This window comes from Coturnix japonica, chromosome 5 (genome assembly GCF_001577835.2).
Source record: "Coturnix japonica isolate 7356 chromosome 5, Coturnix japonica 2.1, whole genome shotgun sequence".
Classification (NCBI taxonomy): domain Eukaryota; kingdom Metazoa; phylum Chordata; class Aves; order Galliformes; family Phasianidae; genus Coturnix; species Coturnix japonica.
The window spans coordinates 51292899-51317953 of NC_029520.1; the positions used below are offsets into that span (position 1 = coordinate 51292899).

Here is a 25055-nt window from a genome sequence, read left to right on the forward strand (position 1 = left end):
CAACAGCGGCGACGACGCTGATTGGCTGAAAGAGAGAAGCGGGGAGGGAGGGAGACGGGGTGTCGTTGGCGCATGCGCAGTGCGAGTGGCTGCTCAGTGAGGGGGCGGCGGGGCGGCGGCGCGGACGGGAGTGGGGTTGGCGGGGGAGCTCAAGATGGTGAGAGGAGATCGTGATGTGTGATGGGGGATGGACGGGATGGATGGGATGGGGCTGTGAGTGCAGCGGGGTCGGGCTCAGGCTCAGCCTTAGTGGGAGAAACGGTCCCTTATGAGAGTGCGGCTTCGGCTGTGAGGAGAGAGCGGGGCTTGTGGGGTGAGGGGAGCGGGGAGAGCTTGGAAGCTGAGGGGAAATAAGCGCGGATCCAGGCGGGGCGAGCATTGCGTGTGGCAGGGCGGGCAACATGCTGCCATCAGCGCCGCTTCCTTCCCCATGGGCTGCACGGTGACTCATAGGGCAGCTGGGTGCTGCTGAACGCTCCTCGTTCCCCAGTGCTGCTCCCGTTGCTTTAAATGCTTCAGTTCTTTCACTCGTGTTGCTGTATTACATCCATATAGTCGCGTTATCAAGCCTTGAAGGGGCACCTCTTTCCTTCTAATGGCTGTATTATGTGGAAATAAACCCTTGATAGCAATGAAGGAGGATAATCTTGCTTCGAGGGTGCAGCGTAACATGTTGATGGTTAAATGTTGGCCTTGAGGAGGGGTAGGAGAGCAGATAAGCGTGTTTTTGTCCTTAAAACCAGCTTTCATCCGTATTTTCCTAGTTTATATGTATGCTTTGAAACTTCTGATAGGCATTTCCACTGCAGTTCCGCTTCCTAAGAGCTTATGGGCACGTATCCTTGATATGGGGTATCTCTTCTATTAAAGATGTCTCTGCTGTTTTCCCCTCTGCAGAGTGAATCTCTGGTGGTTTGTGATGTTGCTGAAGACCTGGTGGAGAAGCTGCGAAAATTCCGCTTCCGTAAAGAAACCAACAACGCTGCCATTATAAGTAAGTTTAAAATGGGGCTGGTGAGAATCCCACTGTCTTGTGGGGTCCTTTCTTTCTCCTTACATAGTTTTGTTGCTGTAACAGGTTGGTGTGATCTAAAAGACCCGTCCTTGGAGGTGTTCAAGGCCAGGTTGGACGGGGCCCTGGGCAACCTGATCTAGTAAAGGTGTATGTTTGGTGGCCCTGCCAGGCAGGGGGTTGGAACTACATGATCCTTGAGGTCCCTTCCAACCCGGGTCATTCTGTGATTCGGTGAAAAGACCAAGTCTGCCATGAACTTGGCTACTTCCTGTTCTGCCTCTCTGCTGTTAGCAGTAGAGAAATACGGTTTTAATGGCACAAGGCTTGACTTCATGTGCCCTTTGTAGAGCTTTTTGTTGTGGCTCAGAGTTCATGGCTGGTTTTAAAACGATAGTGAAACCAATTCATGGCACAATCACTGCGGATCTGTACATTTTATGGCTTTTATACATTGATATCTTAACCCTTTGGAGTCTGAAAAAGACACGTTGCTATGAGCAGCCTCTGTGTCATTTCTGACTTCAGGGACTTTGTGGGACTATGTGGTCTGAAGAAAGAGTGGAAGTTTAAGAAATGTCCTTGGGAGGTGGGGTTAAAAAGCTTTGTGCGTGTGTTGTGTAAATCAGCTGGGACCTGACCTGTGTTTTGTTTTGATTTCTAGTGAAAATCGACAAGGATAAGCAGTTGGTGGTACTGGATGAGGAGCATGAGGTTTGTTAAATGCATTGTAAATAAGAGTATCTTCAGCCTGCAATGTATTGTTGTCTCTAAGGTACTGCCTTAGTTTCAAATTGTCATCAAACTCTTCATCTAATTTGGGTCGTGAGCTTATTTGAATGCATGGACACTCTGCATGTAAAGCACAGCGCTATTAATAGTGGGGCTATGCACAAGCAATTGAGGCAACTAATTAATTGCACAAAAGAGAAGTTAATTTAAAGCCCTTATGATCCAACTCTGTATGTAAAAGGCACCTGCTGGCTTCTCAAAGAGTTCTTTGCAGCATTACCATGTAGATCTGCATATGGATCTCTGAACTCATCTGCTGTCAATTAGAAGCTGGGATTGCTAGTCCTTTGCAGCTCCTACATTTGGTAGATGGCCACCCTGTAGTATTTCTTAATGGTACACAGGGTAGAATTAAATCCTTCCAAGGGATTTGAGCCTTACTCTTGGCTCTTATACCCTACAATGTAGCAGCTAAGGTAATGGTTGAGTGGAATGGGGGCTCTTTGCTTGTTCAAGGAGCAGTTTCTTAAGAGCACCTTGTATGTAGCTGATTTTTAACAGATACTTATTTGGATGTGCTTGTACTTCTGTTTAGTGCTGGCTTTAGGAAAGCACTGTAGCTGCCAGCTTATCCAACTAGAGCCAAGATGTTTTCGAAACTCATTATGCCTAAACTAGGGATGATTATTCACGTTAATGTTTACTTAATGGTTAGGTGTAGAAATCTATTAGCAGATGAGCTTTCTTGAACTGTTCTAGAGAGTTATCAGTTAAACTGAAGATGTGGGTCTAACTTGCAGCTGTTTTACCATCCCACTATTCTGCTTTAGCCTTCAAGTATACCTTCAAGTGCAAGTTCATTCGTTGAAGTATTGCTTGTGTTTAATGTTACCAGGGTATTTCTCCAGATGAGCTAAAAGATGAGCTGCCTGAGAGACAACCTCGATATCCTTCCTGTGCTGCTGGCATTTTGTCTTAGTCACTCCTGGAAGCTGTTCAGATGTTTCAAGTTGAACTTCACCTTTTTAGGCTAATGCCTGTAATGAGACTTCAGTAATACTTGATCTGTGAGGCATCTTAGGGATCAGTTCTCGTGATGCACTGAATGATTGTCCCAGTTCTTCACGTCTTAAAACAGCAGCTGATATGGTTAGGCCTTTCCCGAGGCTTTATTTCCTTTTAAGCTATACACTGTAACATTTAGGGAAGTGCTGTTAAGAAGCAAGTAACATGCATGTTACTGCTTGTAAGTACAGAAAGCTGCCTGTGTAACTTGGGATCTGTTTTGGTGCTTTCCTAGTCTGTTCCCCTTACTGTTCTGCTGCAGTTATTACCACTGGGAGCACTTCAGACATGTGATGTAGGGAAGAATCCCTGTGCTTGAAAGAGGGAAGGGGGGGAAAAAAAGAAAGGAAGTGAGTTGGCAGAGGGAAGTAAATTCTAAACAAACAAAATAAGAGGGGTGCTTTAGCTGCAGCTGATGAAAATATCTGTTTTCAGTTTCCTCCTAAGCTGACTGGCAGTGTTCCTGGTGCCATTCTGAAGCTTCACGTCCATGACTGTAGTGCAGTAGGAAGCTATAAAGCAGGAGTTCAAATTCCTGAGAACACCTGAAGCAATGAAGTGTTCAGTCAGTGCTGGAGGGATGTGGCCTTCAGCAGGCCAGGAACAAGATAGCAAGATAGCCATGGGTGTGGGAAGTCCTCTTACTAAACTGCCTGAGGAATCTGAGACAGCTAAAAGACACCCATCTCATTGCTGATGTTAAACGGCTGTAAAGAGACAACCTTCATCCTCTGGCTGCTGTAGAGGTTGGTAAAAACAGGCAGGGTCAGCTCTGGAAGTCAAATATAGAAATGAAAGTAAAAGACTGCTTTACAAATCTGAGGCATCTCCTAAAATATAAGACTTCTCTGTGCCTGTATCAGGTTCTGATGATTGTATCCTCACAAAATGTTTGGTTTCCCAGTTTCTTTAACCTCAGAAAAAACATTTATTGTGTACAGCTACAAGTATCAGCATGAAGATGGAAGAGTTTCTTACCCGTTGTGCTTTATCTTCTCCAGTCCTGTAGGTGAGTGAACACTGCCAATGGCAGCTGTTAATTTGGGAATGTTCTTTGCAGTAGAGGATAAAATAAATGCTTAATGCTCAAATATTGGTTCTGATGTGCAGGGCTGAATTTATTTATGCCTGTGCTGGAATCAGGGCACTATAAAGCTGCATGGCACTGCCTGGAGTTAATATCACTGCCTCTAGTATATTAACTCTGTCCTCACCATCTGCTTGTGCCAATTGTTAGCAGTTCCATCTGCCCAGATTTCCCTGCTCGCTGGTGATTTTCATTGCAATTGGGGTTCACATTTAAGACACTTAGCAGGGTGCAAATATGCTTTGTTTTCCATTTCTGGAGGCTGAAGAGAAATAGTTTCCTGCATAGCTGTTCAAACAGTGTGTTTTTCTAACCGGGTCCACTGTGGTCTCAGTGGCACATTCTGTAACATTTTCCTCTAGGAAAATGGTGAGTGCTCTGCATCTGTTCACGTAGGTTTAGCAATAATGCATTTCCTTGTCAGCCCCTCATCAAATTTTAGGGAATCCTCCAAGTGTGACCAGAGTGGCTTCAGGAAATGAGTGAGGAGAGGGCTGGAACATACAGCCCCTTCTCCTGCCCACCTCTGTACATCCTGCTTTTGGGATGTTCGATGTAAGAGGCAATTCCTACCCTTCTCACAAGGCCGTGTCTGGCTGTGAGAGGATCAGGACTGTGTAAAAGGGAAAGGATGGAAGTTAAGAGGATTTTCTTGCAGACCTATATGTAATGGACAGCAACAGTTGCCTCTCAGCTGTGTTGTGATGTGGGAGTGTCACAGCTGTAGCTAAGAAGGACAATAGAGAGCTCCATAACAAGTAGAAGTGTGAGTGAACAGAAAGCGTTTGAGAAGAAAAACTGTAATCTAAGATCATCCCAAGTTTTTACAGCTTGCTCTGTTTGCTTCACAGCAACCCACGTCAGAAACTTACTTAACTGTGTAATTCTAATAGTAAATTTCAGCTGACTTGGTTTGATCTGAGTTTGATTTTTAGCTCAAATGCACATGCTGGAAAGAGTTGAGTAGAACTAGGAGCGTCTTGGGAACCTTCCAGAAATAGCGGGATGGCAAAGAATTGTATGTGATGCAGCCAGCACACTGCTGCAGTGGAGGAGTTACTGCTCTGATGGCTGCTTTATTCTGAATTGCAATTCCAGCCCAGATGCTGCAATATCGGATGGTTTTGAGTAGAAGTACAGGTGCACGTTGAGACCATTGATTCAACTTTTTAAGTGCCAAGTATGAGTAAAGATAATACAGAGAGTATGAACGTTACACTGAAGCATGTAGAAGTGACTGGGTCACTTTTTTGCTTTCAATTTAAATTAAAAACCAAGCAGTTCTGAGGTGTAGCAGCTGAAATAACCAAGCACCACCTTTCTTTTCTTATTCACACAACTACAGGATGCAAGCCTGAGCAGCAGATGATGTATGCTGGGAGCAAGAATAAGCTTGTACAGACAGCTGAACTCACTAAGGTATGATTAATTAATTGAAGTAACTGCCTCTGCATCAAATGTGGTTTGCAAAAGCTGTTTTGTGTCATGTTTGAACCCAACATGAAAAGGATGTTATGAGACTTTGTAATTACAGTGAATAGATTGTGTTTCAGGAAGACTGAAGACATCATTTAGGGGGTGGGGAATTTCCTCTCTTTTAGAGGTCAGGAAGAACCGTGTTCCAAAAAGTAACAGGAATACCCTTCAGTGGATGGATATCTTTGCTTTGGTAGAATATTGAAGTGCAGGCTGAAGTTCTTGGCTCAGTGGCTTTGGGGTTTGTATGCTCACAGGACAGACCTTTCAGAGTGTGATGAACAATCCTAAATCTCTCTGTGTTTGCCTGGTCTTGGTACTGGAGAAGAACAAAGCATGGAACCATAGAATGGCCTGCGTTGAAAAGGCCCACAGTAATAATCCAGTTTTAACCCCCTGCTGTGTGCAGGGTCTCCAGCCACCACGCTACCTAGAAATGGATATGAGAGTCCATGATTATTTTCCTTCTGAAGCTGATCATAACCTGTTTCCAGCTGAAGTTGTTTCCTCCCTCTTCAGACGTGCTTAACTCTTGTCCTTCACTGAGCCTTGATTCATTCGAGCTCATGGCTTTTCTTCCTGCTGTTAGACAAATAAAGCTATTCCAGCACTAAATCAGTTATTTTCAGTCTTGTCAATACACGAACAGTGAAATACCCCCCTTGTTCATTGCCTAAGAGAATGTTCTTGGAGGCTTGTGGATTTTATTTGCTTGAATCTTCTGTCAAGATAACCCACTTGTTGGCATCTCAAAGACAGTGCAGAATTAGCTTACCCTAATTAAAAATCAAAATCTAAATCACTTGTGTGTATGGAATATGAAGAGTTTATTGGCTACTTCAGCCTTGTTTGCTGTTTCAAGGCTTTGCTGTGAGCTGAAGACTTGCATGAACCTTTAGTTGGTTCTTCTTTGTGAGCCTTCTATTCTGAGGTATCCCGAGCCCCTTTCTTCAAGGGCAAACGTATTATTAGATGCTATGAATTTACTTCAGAACAGCTGTAACTTGGATCTTAATTCAGCCTAGAGGCTAAATTCGTTTCTGCTGTTGAAATAGACAGGCCTCTTGCTGAGACATTTGAGGAGTGCTGGGTGTGATGGTGAGATTTCAGAGCAAGTCAAGTTATTAATGTCCCTTGCCACTTAGTCTTGTATGTGTTCCACTGATGTGACTTTGGAATAGTAACCAATGCATTCAAGAAAGCAAAGGAAAACTCTTGGTTACTGGGTTGTTGTTTTACAGCTTAGACAATTCATGCAGAAAGGTATTGCTTGCATTGTATCCTTATCTCCTCCAAGTACCAGCAGCACAAATATTGATGCAATGTGGTTTTTATTTAGGTATTTGAAATAAGAAATACGGAAGATCTAACCGAAGAATGGCTGCGGGAGAAACTGGGCTTCTTCCATTAAGAAAACCTCTGTAATGAGTATTTATGTACCATCCTGATCATACTGGAACCAGACATGAATACTTGCAGCTAAAAGTGCACTGTATTTCCATCTGTTTCCTGCAGTATGTCTCTTGTGCAAAGTTTGTGCAAAGAATAGCAGGTCTGTCTCCTTGAAGTAACAAATCTTTGCAGATGTTTCCTTCTGTGTACCTGTGAAAAGGGAATACTCCTCTGCAGGGAATCCTTTTGCACTCTTGTGACTAATATTTCTACAATTAAAATAGTTCAGTTCTGAATTTATCGCTCTATCCAGGCATAATTTGGAAGCTGATGCTAACTCTTTCTGAGCTACAAATGCATCCTTATGACGTATACTAGCCATTTATCTGCAAAACCTGTTGTTATTGTCACAATTCATGACGTCCTCTCAACTTTGATAACTATTCCCTGGGAGCATTTAGTGTTCAACAGACAGACTCCTTGTACAGCACACCTACCCGTGTATCCCCCCATGTCGTGTCCATGTGAACTTCCTCCAACTCTTGGATCTCATTTTTGTCATTCTGGTAATTCCTCAGCTGACTGAGGCAGTCAGACTGAATTTCAGGGCAAAGCTTTGTCCAATTCTCATGCTGATGCAGTCTTACAGGGACTAGAAGATCACTAAGGGCTGAATTCTGACTCTGGTTCCTCTCATACCAGATGTCTCGCATACGTAACTTCCTACGCTGTTAAGAAGTTTACCTCTATGCTCCTTTCCTCTTACACGAACACCTGTGAATACTGTGTGCCTTTAATTTGGGAGCTTTAAAACGACTTGAGAATTTTACACTGCCACTTCCTACTAATTTGGTAACACCTTTGTTAAAGAATCCAAGGGACGTTTTTCCTAGTGCCTAGTGCTGCAGATGACACCTATAAAGCAAAAGCTGGCCTCCTTTCCTTAGCAATTCCAGTCATCTGCTCTATTCCAAGGAGTGCAGGAGGTTAAAGCTTTTCATGGTACTGAGCGATTTATACCTTTTTTTGTTATACAGGTTGTCCACACGTAGCTTTTTCAGTATTTTAATGACAGTCTCTAATTTTCTTAACTGCTTGTTAGTCAAAATGACATTCCAGATGAAAGCTTTTTGCATACGGGATTTGATTTTTCATTTACTTACGGTTCATCTCTTAGAAACAGTAAAGATTCTAATGTGAAAATAGCGTGTTAACTTTTATAAATGACCTTTTTACAGAGCCATTTTATATCGAGTAGAATAGCTGTCTGCTATGGGACATCGTGTTCAGCCAACGCAGTGGCAGAAGGAGGGTTCGTGTGACGGTATCTCACTGTCTTACTCGTGTTTGTTGTGCTGCTGAGTAAGTGTCTGAGAGCAGCTTCCTGTTGATAACGTACCTTCAAACACAGCTGCCCTGTTTGGTGAGGAGGGACGTGTTGTTCAATTTGGAGGCCAGTATTTCATGCTGTGAAACCTTTGCCAAATGAAGGTCTGTTTCTTTTTGTTTGCAGGCGTATGTTGTTAGTGCTTTTAACACTAGTTCCTTCAAGATCACAAGGAATTGATTTGCAGAGGTCCTCGGTGTTGATAGATCTCTTCTTAGTTTGATGTTACCGCTCATTTATTGTGTATGGGTCTGACTTGAGAGGAGCTTTTCAAAATACGTGTTAGAATGATTCAATTAAATTGATCTTTGAGTTCTGAAAGGAAACGCTTGTAATTAAAATACAATTTCTCTGGTGAACTGGAAAACCAATTTCATTTCCCTGGACGAGAAAGGCATCAACTATGAAACAGCTCCATCATTCTATACTACCACTTGTGTGTGTTAACAGACATTGTGTAAGTAAGGCTTAACTTTAGAAGAATGATGTCAATCATGGTATCAGTGTTGAGGCAGCACACCTTGTTCCCTCGGTGTTGTGCTGGGGGTGAGGCCTGTTGAAGTGTGATGTGGCTGAAGGAAAGCTGCCACTTGAAATATTCAACTTGATTTATTTTTTTTTTTAATTGGGAAAACTGGATGAATAGCTTTTCTTACTGTATTTTGTACACTGGTGGGCTGCCAACATCCAGCTCTCAATGAAAATAACTGTAAAAGGAGACTGGAGGAGAAGGAAGGAGCTGCTGCAGTCAGATGAATGAAGCAGGTTCTGCATCTCTGCACCACTCCACCTTCTGCTGAACAACCTCTGCTACTTAAGGTTATATCCGTGTAGTGGAGCTCTTCCTTTGGAGTTCTTTACTGCTCACTTTTAGTGTTCTTGCTTCTTCCACTTGAGGATTTCTGCCTTAGATGCTGCCCTTTGAGTCCTGCAGGAAGCAAACTAGCTCTGTTGAGAGTGTTAAAGCCCACATTCCTGTGGGAGATGGTATTGATGCTGCTCAGCCTACCAGTATTAGTCTTGTAACCGCTTTGCCTCATAGCTGTAGCTCCCTCCCTGCTTTGAGCTGTGGCAGTGAGGAAGCAGCTGCAGGTGCTCGAAGGAAGAGCACACAGCGGATGTTTGCCATTCTCAGCTTGTTTGTTGTTTTCTTGTTTCCAGTGCTGTGTTTTGGCACAGTTATCTGCCATGTGCTGTCCTAGGCCCTTGAGATATAGGTAATGCTAATGCTTGGTTAAACAAAGACATCGATTATATCCAAATCTGCTCTACACAAATGCTTGTTTTCATGGTTTTTTTTCCCACCTTGTCTGTAGAACTGTATATTCCTTAACCCTCCCCTTTGAGATCAGTGGGAGGTTGGTGTGTCTGTATTCAGAAGGCCAGTACATTCTGACTATGATTTGCCGTTACCTGTCACCACGTGCTTGTCTTGTATTTTCAGATCTCTAAAGCTGGTTCCAACAAGATAAATGAAATAATGCAGCCTAGGGGAGCCTTTGTAGCTGGAAGGGCTGAGATCAGCGTTTTCCATTGTGAGCTCCTATTTTTCAGGAGCTGGTGAGTTGGCCATCAAATCCTCGGCCAAGAGTTTAAGGTCTTTCATAAAGAGAAACTCCTGCCACAGTTTTGCTTTCAGTATTGGCTGGATGGCTGGGATACAGCTCTTGTAATCCTGCTCATTGATGGGAAGCTCAATTAAAACATGAACTTGCATGGTAACCCATAAAATGGACTTGTAATGTTCAGGTATTTTTTAACGAACTGTAAATGCTGATGTTTGATGGTTCAAGTGTGTTTCTAGAATCATGAATGCTGTTTCGAGCTATTATCAGAGGAGGCAATAATGATGATGTTGACACCTTTCCACTTTTCCAAAGGAGCATCTTATGTATTTGTACCAAGATTCCATTTTTGTATCTTTAACTGTAAAATAAATGGTCCAGAAACAATGTTAAACAAGTGAAGGGGATCTGAGTCAGACATGCAAAAGCAAAGGATGCTGACAACTCATGTCACTGTGCTTGACTTTTTAAGTCATGCTTTCTGATACATGCAACTGGGAAGTGCAAGGTGGAGCCATAATGTGACATGAGCATTGAGGCTCTTTGCTTTTGCTACGTGACCCAGACTCAGTGCGACTCCTGCACTGTGACGTGTCCTGGTTGGTGTCAGTGCTGCAGGTGGCAAAAGGTGGGAGGGATTCATGGCCAGTCTTGGAACTCAGCAGTTCCATGAGCGTACCAGTAACCAGTGCAACTTCCATGTGCTGTTTAGTCTCTGCTAGTTCACATTGCATGTTCACTTTAAACCAAATCTTTTTTGCTAAGCATGGTGCTTGTATTGGTATAAATAAAATGTTTAATTAAGATGTTCTGTTTCCCTGTTTTAATTGCAAAGTAGCACACAGACCATGGGGTCTCTGAAAAGGGGAAGGCATTAATATTATGCACGACCCTCCTCCTCTCAGCAGCCTGGGTTTGCTTTGAACTTGTATTGTGATCTTTAGTGTCCACTGTGCTTCCTCGCTGGCATTTCTCAGGGTAAGAATTCCTCTTTCCATCCATTATGGAGGGCAGTCATTGCTTCTGCCAGTGCTGAAGAACAGAACTAATGGACCACAGCTTAAATCTGATAGAAATAACCCCCTTCTTCCTCAGGTGCGTGAAATCCCTGGTGAATTGAACACATGTGAAGGAGGAAATGCACAGCAGCTCCAGCACATCTGGCTTTTGAATGGCTTGTTGGTCACCTATGTTACAATAGAATCTGTTGCCAGCAGCTCTGAGAGAGATGGCTGAGCTGCTGTGGGACAGAAAGGGCTCCCAAGAACAGCTGATTAAAGAGGAGAAGGAGGAAAAAGATAGGGATAAACAGCTCTTGCATTGGAAGGAGGTGACCTGGGCAGCCCTGTGGTGTTCACTTGTTTATTAAGGATGCTTAACTAGAAAATGCAGCAATAGCTCACTGATAGTTCTAGGTTATCAAGGCAATAAAATCAAAAGCTTTGCAGAAAGATACAGAGACATGAAGGGCAGCTGCTTCCATTCATTCAGAAAAGGTCACTGGCTTGCAATGATTCTATGGAAAGGTCAGCTGTGTGCTTATTGAAGTGAAAGCTGGGGAAGGAATTGGGAACGAAATGGAAAACCTCTGTGCAGTAGTACAGATTGGCTTGAATATCATATACAGGGAATGTTATGTACAGGTTGTGTTTTTTCTTCCAGATCTGTCAGCAGATGGTTTGTCTGAGATGGGGTTGCTAAGGAGATCCCTTAGAATCACAGAATCCTCAGGGCTGGAAGGGATCCAGTCCTGCTCCCCTGCAATGCACAGGGACACCACAGCTCCATCAGGCTGCCCAGGGCCCGATCCAGCCTCACCTTGAAAGTCTCCATGGACAGAAGCATCCACCACATCGCTAGGCAACACATTCCTGTTCTCCAGTTTTATATTGAAAAGTTAAGCAAACTTGGCCACTGTTACCCCTTGAAGCTCCAATATCTGCTGTTCCTTTTGGTGATACTGAGGCTTTATGGCCTTGTGGGGATGGCAGGTGTCTGCTGCAGCCTCGTCTTGCTGCGTGTGGGTTCTATGTCTTTCCTCCAGCAGATCCATAAAGTGAAGGAGGTGAATGTGATACGTTTGCATAGATGCAGTGAATCTGCACGGTTGGCTCTGTGTCACCGCAGGGGATTGATTCCTCTGGGCTGTTTTGTGCTGTTTCATTCCTTCAGGGCCAGCAAACATCCCCTGCTTTAACCTCGTTCACCTTTGGTGCTAAGTGAGGCATGGCATGAAAACGTGATTGAGCTCAGCTGAAATGCCTGTGACAGCTCCAGCAGCTCCTCAGCAGGAGGCGGAGGGGAGAGGAGAGCAATTATCAGCCAGAAAGACACGGAATGCAGAACAGATGTGAACACTGGGAACACAGCGAGGCTGCCTTTCATGGCAGATTTCCTGCTGCGGTTGGGGAGTCCCATCCAGGCTGTTTGAAAGGTGCACCGTTAACTGTTCCTGCTGCTAGGAGCATGAATGCAGCTTTTCTATAGCACTGAGCTCTACAATTAGTGTGGAGCAGCCCTGGAATCCCACGGCACACAGCAGCTGGTGTTGTCACCTCTTGTCTGCAAGAAGAAAATGAGAACACAGGAAGAAAATGGGGCAGAAAAGATTCAGTTAGAAGGGAAAGGGGCAGCAGCCATCCCGTGTGCTTCATGAACAGGGGGCAGATGTAGAGCAGAAAGTTAAGGGTCAGTGCCCTTAGCTGAGCTGAATAAGGAGCGGGAGAGATTTAGCACTTCATCCAAGCAATGTCTGGAGTTTAAATATCCGCTGCTGGGTAATTGGGAGGAGGACGTGGCTGCCTCAGACACAGCCTGCGTCGCCATCTGCTCCCACAGCATCAAATCCTGGATTGATCTGTGAACGTGATTAATTCAGCCGGCACGGCTGGATCGAGGGATGAGCTGAAGATAATATTGATGCCCTGGATCCAACTGTGAGCGCGCAACTGTTTGCTTCAAAAGCACAAAAGGGAATTGCATAGAGTATTACTGCAAGGATGGGACACTATGTGCACCCACTGCAGAGCAGCACTCACATCTTATGTCCCACGCTGATTTCCTCCCCCCACACCGAGGAGGGCCGAGTCTAAGTGTGACTGATTGACCACAACACGAAAGGATTGAAGATGAACAGGATGAAAGGATTGAAGCTGAACTCCTCCCCTGTCCTTCCCCGCCCACCTCCAGCTCAGCAGTTCCGGCGGCTGCCACCAGGGGTCGCTGTATCTCGGCGGCTGCGCGGTGTCTCGGCCCGGCCCCGGCGGTGAATGATCGCGCCCGGCAGCCCACGCGCCGCTCCCGGCCGCCGCCACCGCCATCGCCTACACGCTGGCGCTGCTGCTCACCGCCGCGCTCATCTTCTTCGCTATCTGGCACGTGAGTGACGGACGGGAGAGGAAGGGAAGGGCGGGGGGAGCCGCGGGGAGCAGCCCGGTGGTGCGGCCTGGAGGAGCTGAGCCAGGCCCCGGCCGGGCGGGGTGGAGAAGGTGGGATGGAGGGGGTTGTACTGCTGGGAACTGGATGGCCCCGAGCACATGTGTTGCTTTGGGCGGATAAAACGTGTTTCTGCTTCCGGGCTGAAGCTTCACGGCCGTTCCGATCCCGTTGCAGATCATAGCGTTCGATGAGCTGAAGACAGACTACAAGAACCCCATCGACCAATGCAACACGCTGAATCCTGTAAGTTGCCCGCTTGTTATTATTATTAAATCCACGTGAAGTGCTGTGTTACCCTGATAGAACACAGGGCAGAGTCGCATCTGTGCTGCTGGGCCTTGGCTGCCTGCTGAACCATAGGGGAAACTCTGATTTTTACGTTCGAGTTGAGTGTTGTGTTGTTAATGTGCGGTGCTGGTGTCAGCCGTCCGACTAACGCTCTTTCAATCTGCTTTCCACGTTTTTACGGCACAAAGACAGTTGAAAGGGTCAAAAAGATTAAAAGAGTCAGAATTGCGCTCCAGGTGTGTACTGCCTCCGTCTCCTTTAACGCTGCTTTCATTTCGTTGGGAACATCCGTTGTTAGCGGAGATGTTTCATCCTGTGCCTGCACACCCGCTTGGTTTTGTCCCGTGGGGTTTCCAACACCTTCATGGATCCCCATATATTGTGCCCAATGATTTTGTTTGCTTTACCCTGTGAAGTGAGGAAAACTGTTACATGCCCGTTATGTGAGTCCTCCGGGTTAGAATAGCTTGGAGGGGAGCTGGAAGGAAACTGTAACCAGGAGCAGAGGGATAATGTGTTATATAGTAGCTGGGGTGGATGTGAATGGGCACAGCACTGCTGCCCATAGAGCCGTGCATCTAACAGTTTCCCTTGCTTGGCCTGCTGCAGTGTGGGGGGAAGGCAAAGTTCTCATTGCATCGATGCATTATGATGTTATTGCAACCTTTGAAGTATCGCAGCGCGCATGTTGAAAGCAAATATTAACCTTCTGCTAACCCACGTGCATGTGGTGGTTGTTTCTGGGATGAAAATAGGAAGGAAGGTGGGGTTTGATGTTGTGGAAGGAGGGCAGCAGCTGGGAGTGGAGTCAGGATTTGGGCTCTCAAAGGGGGCTGTTCAATGGGGATAAAGGCAGCTGGGGGGGCACTGCGAGAGGGAGGCGTCCTGGTGTGGGAGCAGGATCTAATAGGGAAGGTGAAGAGAAATACATTGTGAAACGTGTGCTGAAATAACCTGCAAATTCCAGACCTGGTAAATAGGCTGCCAAGCTCAGAACACCGCTGGTTTTGTTGTTCTGCTTTAAATAGACGCCAAGTTGTAACTGCTAATATACCCAGAAGGAGCTGGATGCAGATATGTCCTTGTGACGTTTCAGTTACGACAGCTTGTTGTTGTTGCTGTTGCTGTGCTTTCACTTTGTGTGCTATTTATCACTCCAGGAAGCAGAATGTAGCAGCACAGTAGATGGTGAGGGCGACTCCTGGCAGCTCCGAGGTTCTGAGGGAGATGGTTTGGGGCTCTCAATGAGTTACACGATGCTGTGGTATTGGTGTAGTCCTGCAGGCAAAGGAAGAGCACAGTGCACTGTGTGTGTGTATGGACACACAGCTGGAATCCGAGCTAGGATGTATTTCTCATGTATTTCTCATGAGATGCTTTAGTGCTCCCAAGTTGGGAAGGTTTGCTTCTTTCTGAATGGTTTAAGAGAGGAATCAATGCCGCTTTATGGTACTTGGTCTCACACTGGGTGCAGGGTTTCGCTGGCTCTTTGCATGCATTTATTCTACCTGCCCCTCCATACTACTCCTATTAATAAACACTAATACGAGCTGGCATTTCATGCTTTTATCATGTCATGGTAATTGATAGTTAGCTCTGTGGGCTCCTGCTGGAAAGCATGATGTTGCCAAGCATGCAAAGCCAGCTGTGGGTGAAGGAGGCCAAAGCTGGCTGTGTGCTCACCTGGTGGGCAGAGCTTGGCCTCGGAGATCCCATCCTGGCCCCAGTTGGAAGCTGAAAACTACATCTATCTGACAGCTTTGATTCGATATTCATATATGAAAACACAAAACAGCTTTTTGCCTACAAACAAGTTTGTAGCACATGTTTCTTGGTGGTGTTTCTCTGTTACACGAGCAGAAATAGCTCTGTCTATGGAGGCAATAGAGATCTCTTATTCTGAGCATTCCATTTTTTAAAGTCTTCTCAGCTGATGATGAATATCACGTGAAAACAGCAAGGCACAAACTGCTCCTTGCTCTTTTCACTTGCAGTCCCTTAAAATAACACTTAAACAAAGGCTTACCTCCAAAATAGATGAAACGATGCATGTTTTGTTTGCAGTTATCCAAACTTCTAACTCGTGTTTTTCTTTTCCAGCTCGTACTTCCAGAGTACCTCATCCATGCATTCTTCTGTGTTATGTTTCTCTGTGCAGCAGAGTGGCTTACGCTGGGTCTCAATATGCCTTTGTTGGCTTATCATATTTGGAGGTAATATTGACGGGTCTGGTGTGTGTGTACACATGTTAACTGTAACCCATTCTCCTGTTGCAGTGCTTCCTGTTAAGTGTTCTGTGTCTGCAGTAAGTAAGGGATGCTTCCTGGGGTGGCAGTGAGAAAGCTGACATCCAGGCTGTCAAATGAAAAGCATCGCTTTGCTTCTTCTCCTTGTTTGTATTCCCTTGTGCTGCGCAAGAACCCCGTGTTGGGCAGCAGTGGCAGCTGATGTGTTGGAGATGCACTGAAGCTGCATATTGACAGCGTGGGCTGCTGGTAGGAGTGGCAGCCCTGCTTTCTTTGGCTGTTAGTTCCTCACTATGAGAGTGGTGAGGTGCTGGAACAGCTGCCCAGAGAGGCTGTGGATGCCCCGTCCATCCCTGGAGGTGTTCAAGGCCAGGTTGGATGGGCCCTGGGCAGCCTGGGCTGGTATTCAATGTGGAGGTTGGTGGCCCTGCCTGTGGCTTCGTGATCCCTTCCAACCCAAGCCATTCTGTGATTCTATGATAATGTCTGCGCAGGGAGCTGCAGGAGATTGTAATGGAACCCCACAGGAGAGATTTCCTTGTGTGGTTGTAGCTGTGTTAGTCCTGGCTGGAGGTAGGGTGGCCTGCATTAAACCACAGCTGTGGGTTCGTTCTGCATTGACCTGCATGAGTGCCCTTCCACTGTGCTACCCAACATACATTTTAGTAATGACTCAAGGCTGCAGGCTACGTAGGACGCTGTGGTGATCCCTTCTCCACCTTATCCAAGCCTTTATGAGGAATCCCATGTAAAACTTGCAGAACACTGGTTTTCATTTATAAACAAATGTCCTGTTTCCAGCTGCTGTGCCAGCGTTTGTCCTGGTTTAGGGCTGGGGGCAGCTCCTGAGGCTGTGTGTGTTAGAAACTCTTTGGTGCCCATGGTCAACATGGGGCCTCTTGCACTATGCAGTCTCCTATGAGTTGCTGTGGCTCCTCATTGCAGTGCTGTGCTGCTTGGTGGGCGGGGGGCACAAACCCATGTTTGCCATTGCTGGTGCCCCAAAACTGATTGTGTGTCGCTTCCAGGTACATGAGTAGACCTGTGATGAGCGGCCCTGGGCTGTACGATCCTACAACCATCATGAATGCAGACATTTTAGCCTATTGCCAGAAGGAAGGATGGTGCAAATTAGCATTCTACCTTCTATCATTTTTTTACTACTTATATGGGTAAGTTCGTTCCTCTGTCTAATCCTCATTCTGCTCTTTGAGGCTGGGTGTAGCGCCAAGAGAGGTTTTCAACTCAGGAATGTAAATAACACCAACCTGCCTGAGGAAGGAATTCACACCTGCCTTATACTGGCTTTTAAAACACAGGTCTTAATGTGGTTGGAGTTACTCATTTGAATCTGTGCCTTAGAATGACTGGGGAGGTGTACACCTCTCTTCTGTTAAGCACAACTGAATGGCCCCCTCCCCACCCAGACCTCATTAAGAAATTGGAACAGTATTTCTGAGCTGTGTGGGTATTGGAGCTGGTTTTTCTTTGAGTGTAATGTGACGGTCATTCCAAGAGCAAAAAGGGATGGGACCCACCGAAGCCATCCCAACTCTGTTGTACCTTGTCCTGCTTCCAAGCCAACAGCTGGTGGGTGCTGGGCAGTGTGACATGGCTGCTGAGTGCTGACAAGGCTGAGGGGTGTCCCAGGTGCTGTGCTGCTTCATCTGCTTGTCACATCAGTTCTCAGCATCCTTGGCAGCGCCCCGTGCTGTGTTTGTGTCAAGTCTCCTGTTGCAGTCCATGTGCCTCACACGGATTTGCTTCTTTAAGGCGGTGTAATTAAATGTGTAACGTTGATCAAAACGACACGGCTGAACGTTATTGGTTTTTCTTCTTTTTCAGCATGATTTATGTTCTGGTGAGCTCTTAAGAAGACGTTTGGCAAGCTTTGTTCCATTTAAGTGCATGCAAAAGCCACAAACCATGGATTATTTACAGCGACAACGTCGTACCGAGATGAAATACGGAATCCGATGATCGCATCCGCTTTACAAAATGACTCCCCTATTTTTAAAAGATTTCCACATTTTATACTTGTGGAAAGACTGTTTTCTTATACCTTACCGGGACACTGAAATGATGGAATTACATGTACATTAGTTTAAAGATTACTGGGATTTGACTTTGCACTCCATAAGGAACAGCCGTAGTCCTCCAGTAGTTTGTAAGTGAGCAGCCATAGCACAGCAGTACCTTGGGGCCGGGTTTCGGTGTGGCCTCGTGTCCCTCTGCCATCAGCTGAAGTGCGTTGGGCTGGGGGGGCTGTGTGTGCCATGCTCTGCCTGGAGGTGGTGCCAGTCTTAAGAGCTGAATTCAGGGACACAACTGCAAAAGGCACTTCTGTTCTTATTGCTTTTCCTGTCTGGGTAATCTTCCCCCATACGTGCATGGTTCAGAGGCTTCTGTATTTCAGCAAATGCCAGCCTTGCTGTGCTCACAGGTGTGTGTCAGCGCGGTAGGAAACATTGCATTGTCCACAAAGGAGTGAATTTAGATGATCTTTTACAGTCCGTGCACAGAAACCATTAGCTAATTTACTCACAAATGGATCAATCCACATTTATCAATTCCAATGGTGAAAATACTCCTGAGCTTGAGAGTAAATACTACAGAGCTTTTCAAAGGAGAGATTGTTGTGAAACTGCCCTGCTGTTCCTTAGTGCAAGAAATAAAGTCTCAAATTCAGAAGTGCTTATTATGACTTGGTGCCTCATTTTGTCTTTAAATTGAGCAGATACCGCTGCATTCATCTGCTTTCTGCTGCCATAATTGTGTTGCCTTTTATAAACAGCACAGAATCGAGTTGTGCCTGGACAAGGGAAGCTCCAGTTCCCTGCTTTATGGGTCTGTGGCTCTGCAGATCAGCAGTGATTGGGGCTGGGGGAGATGTTTCACATGAGCTGGTACCATTGCATTGTAAATGGTCATTGTGAACAGCCTAGGTAAGTAATGTTCCAGTTTGAACAGCACATATTTGTATGAATAGTTTATTTGTTCCCTTTGAGTCCATCAGGTGCAACAGCACAGCATACAGGTGGCTGCAGGAAGCTGAAGTCCAATCTTCATGTGTTACAGTGGGAGAAAACAGGTGGATTTACAGCTCTGTGCTGGGGACTTGGCATCTTTAACAGCCATTGAATGTCTCCCATGAATTTGGTTGCTTTTTGAGTACTGCTGTAGCCCAGCACTCAGCTGCACAGAAGCAAAATACTCCTCAATCAATAAAACAGTAAAGCTTTACACATGGGAATGAATCCAAAAGTGAAAGCAGGAGAGGAACTTCCTAGTGGGGTTCTAATGTGAACTTCAGCTTCCAGCTGCCCCCAGCCAGGAGCAAAGTGCTTGGCTTGAGACTGTCTTGCTGCTGTGGAGAAGATGCCAGAACTGAGCAATTACACACAGCTAGACATATTTCATATATCTATTACATATAGCTATATTTTACAAACAGGGCTGTAGCCTGGAAGTATGTTTGTCCATCTTTCTCTACACGCTGAAGTAGAAGGCAGCCTATTGGCTTTCCAAGCCTATAGTCCGTGTGCAAGTTGTCCTTGTGTTAAGAAGCCTGGTAGGCATTCAGGCCCCCAACGCATAACAGTTCTGTGCATTTTTAAGGCAGTGAGGGTTAAGGACTGCTGAACAGCTCAAGTTGTTCTACATCCATCAGGATTTCTGCCCCCAGCCCCACTGCTTTGCACACACCTGACAGCAGCTGTGTCACCGAGGTGGTAGCAATGAGCAGTTCCTCAGGTTGGGATGAGCCGCCTTGTCCAGGTGTCTGCAAACAAAGCCTTCACTCCAGCACGAGTTCACCGTGACACAGAGCGCTGTGCTGTGTCCTGTGCTGCCAGATGTGCAGCTACGCTCTCTCGGAAGTCATGGATAAAATTGTATTGCTGGAAAAGCACAAATCCCATCTGTAATGAGCGCTGTGTGCTTCTGGAATAGGTACCACCCAGAATTCAAACTGCACCCTCCTACTCTATTTAGGTTTTCTTCTTGCATTTATTCCTAATCCTCTGGAATTTTTTTACCCTTGGACAGATGAGATGGATCTTGCTCAGGTCCTGTGCTTGCCAGAAAGGGCACACGTGAGCTTAAGGTAACTACATAGGTGGCAGTTCCACATTACAACTCAAAGCTGCTTTATTTGGGTCAACTAAAGAAGACTGCTCTCGCCACAAAGAGTTCATGATCCAGCACAATGAGGCCTAAGTTTGTGCTAAGAGCTGTCATGCCAACCCATACATTATTTGGAGCACTAATGGACAGGTGTTCAATATGAGATTTAACTATCAGAGGCTAAAGGAGAGACCAACCCAAATGAAGGCTTCAAGTGATAACGTTTGTTCATATTTCCTACCCCCTTCCCAACCCCCTTCAACCAAGGATGCAAGCTGTTCATCTGCTCTCTTGGTTTGTGGAAAACTGCTCTTCAGCAAGTAGTTCAAATTAAATTTGGCTTCCAGAGGCTCAGAGCTGGCAAGGGGACGGGCTCCAGGTAATTCCTTTTCCTTGGAAGCTATTGCCTTGTGAATGGATCCAATGACAGCTTCTCTTGCATGTACACAGAACTACTGTGTATGAACTTCTGCTGACCCAAGAGTAGCCAAACCCCCAGCAAAGCAAGAGAAGAAGAAAGCCAACTGTTAAGCAGCTTAAGACCCTCCATGGAGAGGGTTAAAAATAATGTTAGGGGTACTTGAAACAAGACTGCTAGTGCATTAATGTGGCAGCTGCAGAACTCAGTTAAGCTGAGTCAGAAAGATTTAAGAAAGAAGCAGAAAAATTAAGCAGAAGAGAATGAGGACAAGAAAAAGACGGACAACAGCTTAGTGGGTTATGAGTAGGGATAAGGATGAGAAAGGAAGAGATTACTAGTGATGGCAAAGAGCAGACAAGCAGGACGTGTTGAATTCAGTACAGGCAGACCAGGCTGGCACCAACAGGAAAGAAAAATGCCAGAAGCAGCACAAACTCAGGAAAGCAGTGGGGGCAGCAGCTGTGAAACACCTCTAAAGATGGAAGGATCCCTTTGTGAAGTGGAGGGAATGACTGTCCAGACTCTCCACTTTCAACTCATCTGCTACCTGTTGCAGTCCCATTACCTTGATTGTCTGTATTGCCCTGGATCCTCTTAAGGCTCTGAGGCTGTCTATGGCTTGCTGAGGTGTCACTACATCCGAAAGCTGAAGCAGGAGGCATGCAGCTACTGTAAGGGAAAGGTAAGCATGGATTCTGCTGAGCACCTCTTGCTCTGCACAGCACCACTTTGGCACAGTAGAAAGTCTACTCTGTGTAAACCACTCTGGGAAAAGCCACCCCAACACAGTGCACTTAACAGATCAGTTGGATGGCCCTCGTCCCATCTGACTGCTACACCTTTAGGCAGTGGTGTCTCATGGGAACAGGGGTCTAAATCAACTTAATCAGGTATTGAGATGGGGGAAGGCAGCTGCTTACTGAGACAGGAGCGTCCGAGGCCACCGTAACAGCTGCAAGAGAAGAGAACGTTTGTTTAGAGCAAGCTGTGGCACACTGCAACACACTCAGCCCCCTCCATATGCAAGTGTAAGATACAGTTCTTGCCTCAATATAAGAGCAGCAGTAGTACAAGAAAGCCTTGTAATTACTTCTAGAAATAATGAGCATCCTTTATTTATTCTCAGAAACAGATCTCAGAAAGGCCAAGTGAGCTCCAAAGGGGTACAAGAGGTGAAAGAAGCTTTCCACAGCTTAAGCTAACCCTAAAGAAAGCGACTGTCATTTGACAGGATTCCATTTCAGGTGGTCACGCAGGAACACTTGGTGAAGGAATCACAACTTACTGGATAATTGTCTTCCTGCTGCTTTCCAGGCAGTTTCTGAGCTCTTCCAGAATGGTGCAGCACGTGGTGATGTCAGGAGCATCTCCATCTGGAATAGGATAGTGGTGCACACAGATCCCATGCTCTTGGTAAGCATCTATAAGGTTTGGTGCTCGGTATTTTAAGAGCTCTCCTTTGGTACAAAACACGAACACATCCTGTATCCCATAGTTCATTAGTTCACCTGCCAACAGATTAAGACACTTGCACATAAACAAAGCCTATCAAGCTTAAGCATAAACAGATAAGCTACTTGGTACCAATTGCCTTGTTTAGCCTTTGAAGGTAAGACAACAGATGTTAGCAGTTCTGCTTTAAGCAGCATTTACTTCCATTGAGTCTTGCCTACATTTGTCTTCAGAGGAATTCTCAGTCCAGAGTCAGCTTAGAGACAAGGCTCAACCAAAGTCAGGTCAGCACTGAAAACAGTCTGAGTAACTACTGCTGGCTTAAGCATGATTCTTCCCCATCTCCAGCTGTAACTGTCCAACCATCTCCCTTTGCTGAAATGAGAGGCGCTCAGACGCTGATCAGAAGACTCACCAATATCTTTCTGAAGATTCCTTCTAATGTCCTTAAACCTACAACCTAAAACAAATGAGGAATGTTGGTTATGACCTCACATTTCATTAATGCCTGCTACAACAGAAGAACAAAGCAGACAGCCTTCCCTCAGCACCAAAGCCACAGCCCCACAACAGATCCTGGTTCTGCAAATGGATTACTAGTGTGGAATGCAGTATTAAGCAGATAATGCTGTTTAAACTCTAATGGAATAGGATTTTAAGAGTCACTCGAGGTTTTAAGCTGTTGCACACCTTACAGATGAAAAAGTTCGGGGTATTATAAGTCAGAGTGAAATCAGTGCCTGGCCTTGAATGCCTGCAGGGATGGGGCATCCACAACCTCCTTGGGCAACCTGTTCCAGTGCGTCACCACCCTCTGGGTGAGAAGCTTCCTCCTAAGAACAAACCTAAACCTCCCCTGTCCCAGTTTAAAACCACTCCCCCTTGTCCCATCACTGCTCACCCTCATAAACAGTAATTCCCCTCCTGTTTACACACTCCCTGTAAATACTGGAAGGTCACTGCTTGGAAGCCGCTCCACCAAATAACAGCAAACAGAATTCAGGGCTACGAGATATTTCTTCTCATCAGCTCAAACACACCCGCAAACCTCACTAAATAATGCTTACCTGGAAGGGCACACAAGCCCAGGAATGCGGAGGAGTAGGCAGGAGACAGAGGAAGCCTGTCAGGAGATACATATTGCATGTTAAGAGGGGAGGGGAAGGGGAGGGGAAGGGAAGGGGAAGGGAATGGGAAAGGAAGCAGCTCTATGCTGGTTATTTTAAGATCGATTCTTTCCAACGCTGAGGGATCACCACATCCCACCGCCCGCTCCCTTACAGAGCCGCAGTACCCCCACAGCGCCACCCAGCCCCACCGGGGACGCCTCGCTCCTCACCAGGACAGCGGCAGCGGCTCCTGCCCCTCCTCCTCAGCGCCTTCTTCATCCGACGAGTCAAAGCCGGCTACGTGCATGGCAAGCGGCTGCGGGCGGAGAACAGCGAGGAACTAAGGGCGGAGTGACGGCCCCGGCCCCAAGATGGCGCCGCTCAGCTCCCGCCGTACGTTTGAATTCAGCCCGCCTTAATCGGGGCCTTCTCTGATTGGTGACCAGAGGAGGAGAAGCGCGCTGATTGGCTGTCGGTGTAATGGCGTCTGTGGAGCTCGCTGGCCTCCAGACTTCGCGTTGTGGAAATTTCACTCGACAGGGTGTGGGCATCTTTATAAAGCTTAAATAAATGTGTCCTCCTCTTCACATACCAACAATAATAGCAATTAAAGAAGTCATTAAGCTGTTGTGGGAGGCATTTGGGCCTAATGGAAGTGAGCTGTTTGTGAAAATGAGGTTCATCAACCCACTGGTGATGACATTGTGTCAGTTATAGTTTTCCTCTTGTCCTAATTTTGCTCTAAATTAATCTGTTTGGATAAAATCTGACTTTTATCTGGCAAGTCCTTCGTATTGCAGGCTCTCGTGTGATTGATACAGGTGCTGGCAGATCCAAATCTGTCTGTTTTCCTACCGAGAGCTTCCCTTGCAAGATCTCTTTCCTCAGGGTTTATGAGCTAAATTGGGCAAACAACTTCCTTCTTTCACAGCTATGAAGGATGTCAGAACGTTGCAACTTTATGGCATTTCTCTGAAATTATTGCTTTGAAAGCTCTGAAATCTCAATTTCACCTTCTCGTGTCCTCACTCAGCTTTCTTGCACAACATTCCTTTAAAGCAGAGGAGAAAAGCAGTAAAAACAGAGATGAGGAAATAGAAACATGTAGTTTTGTTCCCTCACCAGTCCCAAAAACGCAGAATTCAGGCAGGAAAGCTTTGCACAGGCAGCCACCAGATTTGGTTTGTATTTATCCTATTTCACAGCAGGATTTAACATCATGGTGAATGTTATTGATCCTCCTAAGGATATCTTCATGGCTGCCGGGTATTTGTTATAAGCCACAGTTTGCTTTGCTAAATGTTGCTGCGATGTTAGAGCTTTCATAGAGGGGAAGCTGCCAGCGATGTCCTCTTATCACAACAGTAAGAGGTGGCTGGGAGGTGAGGTGACAAACCTTGGTGCAGCTATGAGATATCCAAACTGTGGACTCCATTTCTCATCCTGGCAGGACTTTCTGTGACCATGGGAGGTGTTTTGGGTTGCTCTACACATCTGCAGTTCTCTAAGGCAGAACTGTAGAATCATTTAAGGCTGGAAACCAGTAGGAATTCTTACTCCAAATGTCAACCCATCACCAGCAGGAGCAGTAATGCATACAAGCAAGTGTCTTTTAGGCTATTCCTTAACTTTCTGCATTAATCCTCTCTGAGATGAATGCATGAACACTTTCCTTACTCTTGCTGGTTGACTGTCTTTCTTTGTATGTTTACAGCCTCCAGTGCCACAGAACTCAGAGCTGACTCATCACTGATGACAGTGAACATGTTTTGGAATGAAATAATAATGATGGAACAAGCTCCTTCCTTCTTGTTTATCCACTCTGGCTGCCAGTGCTAAACCTCATTTGAACTCATCTAAACCATTCAGGGCTGTGCACCGCTCCTGAGGACACAAAGCCATTTCTTTACAAAACACGAAGGGACTGATTTGAATTTCCACAAGATCCTTCCTACTCTTTTCTCAGCAAAGTGAGCCGACCTTCAGTGCACTGTTTTCCCCTGGTGCTGTCACACATAAGCTGCATAAATGATACTTTTTCTTCCAAGGTTTTCTCTCTGAGCGACATGTGGTATGATAAGGATATTGTTTCCTTCCTATGTTCTCATCTCAGCGTATATTCTCTCCCCAAATCATTTGGGATTTCTGTCGGAAATCGTCAGAACATCACAAGTATGTTTTCTGCTTGAGAAACATCTGTAAAAAGAGCAGGAAAAAGGAGATGTTTGTGTACTTAAGTTGTGAAGAGTGAAGGGCGAGA

The 25055-nt window shown here is 45.8% G+C and overlaps 3 protein-coding genes across 5 annotated transcripts; 2 read left to right on the forward strand and 1 right to left on the reverse strand.

Annotated features, from left to right (window-relative positions):
* Positions 1-88: 88 nt before the first annotated feature.
* On the forward strand, positions 89-10522 carry GMFB (glia maturation factor beta). Its single transcript, XM_015865828.2, has 7 exons — positions 89-157; positions 898-994; positions 1677-1726; positions 2640-2689; positions 3736-3818; positions 5242-5315; positions 6712-10522. The coding sequence occupies exons 1-7, from the start codon at positions 155-157 to the stop codon at positions 6781-6783; spliced, it is 429 nt and encodes a 142-aa protein (XP_015721314.1). The 5' UTR covers positions 89-154; the 3' UTR covers positions 6784-10522.
* Positions 10358-18386, forward strand: CNIH1 (cornichon family AMPA receptor auxiliary protein 1). The gene is made up of 6 exons (XM_015865813.2): positions 10358-10397; positions 13003-13094; positions 13329-13397; positions 15543-15655; positions 16717-16860; positions 17534-18386. The coding sequence occupies exons 1-6, from the start codon at positions 10358-10360 to the stop codon at positions 17559-17561; spliced, it is 486 nt and encodes a 161-aa protein (XP_015721299.1). The 3' UTR covers positions 17562-18386.
* Positions 18387-18662: 276 nt separating this feature from the next.
* CDKN3 (cyclin dependent kinase inhibitor 3) lies at positions 18663-23208 on the reverse strand. Of its 3 annotated transcripts, none has more exons than XM_015865826.2 (7): positions 23026-23206; positions 22754-22809; positions 22102-22146; positions 21520-21742; positions 21155-21186; positions 20800-20903; positions 18663-19587 (listed from the first exon to the last, which is right to left on the reverse strand). In XM_015865826.2, exons 1-7 carry the CDS (start codon positions 23100-23102, stop codon positions 19501-19503), a joined length of 624 nt encoding a protein of 207 aa, XP_015721312.1. In that variant the 5' UTR covers positions 23103-23206; the 3' UTR covers positions 18663-19500. The 3 variants fall into 3 exon arrangements, with proteins under 3 accessions (XP_015721312.1, XP_032300872.1, XP_015721313.1); XM_015865827.2 differs by lacking the exon at positions 18663-19587 and adding an exon at positions 19807-20282 and having other exon boundaries at positions 23026-23207; XM_032444981.1 differs by lacking the exon at positions 22102-22146 and having other exon boundaries at positions 23026-23208.
* Positions 23209-25055: the final 1847 nt, after the last annotated feature.

Coding starts and splice junctions, on each gene's coding strand:
- CNIH1 (XM_015865813.2), top strand. CDS start 10,358: ATGGCCAGTCTTGGAACTCAGCAGTTCCATGAGCGTACCA. Junction 13,095..13,328: donor TCTTCTTCGCTATCTGGCAC/GTGAGTGACGGA, acceptor ATCCCGTTGCAG/ATCATAGCGTTCGATGAGCT. Junction 16,861..17,533: donor TTTTTTTACTACTTATATGG/GTAAGTTCGTTC, acceptor CTTCTTTTTCAG/CATGATTTATGTTCTGGTGA.
- CDKN3 (XM_015865826.2), bottom strand. CDS start 23,102: ATGCACGTAGCCGGCTTTGACTCGTCGGATGAAGAAGGCGCTGAGGAG. Junction 22,810..23,025: donor GAGCCGCTGCCGCTGTCCTG/GTGAGGAGCGAG, acceptor ATCTCCTGACAG/GCTTCCTCTGTCTCCTGCCT. Junction 20,904..21,154: donor CCTCGGACGCTCCTGTCTCA/GTAAGCAGCTGC, acceptor TTTCCCTTACAG/TAGCTGCATGCCTCCTGCTT.
- GMFB (XM_015865828.2), top strand. Junction 1,727..2,639: donor TACTGGATGAGGAGCATGAG/GTTTGTTAAATG, acceptor TAATGTTACCAG/GGTATTTCTCCAGATGAGCT. Junction 5,316..6,711: donor AGACAGCTGAACTCACTAAG/GTATGATTAATT, acceptor GTTTTTATTTAG/GTATTTGAAATAAGAAATAC.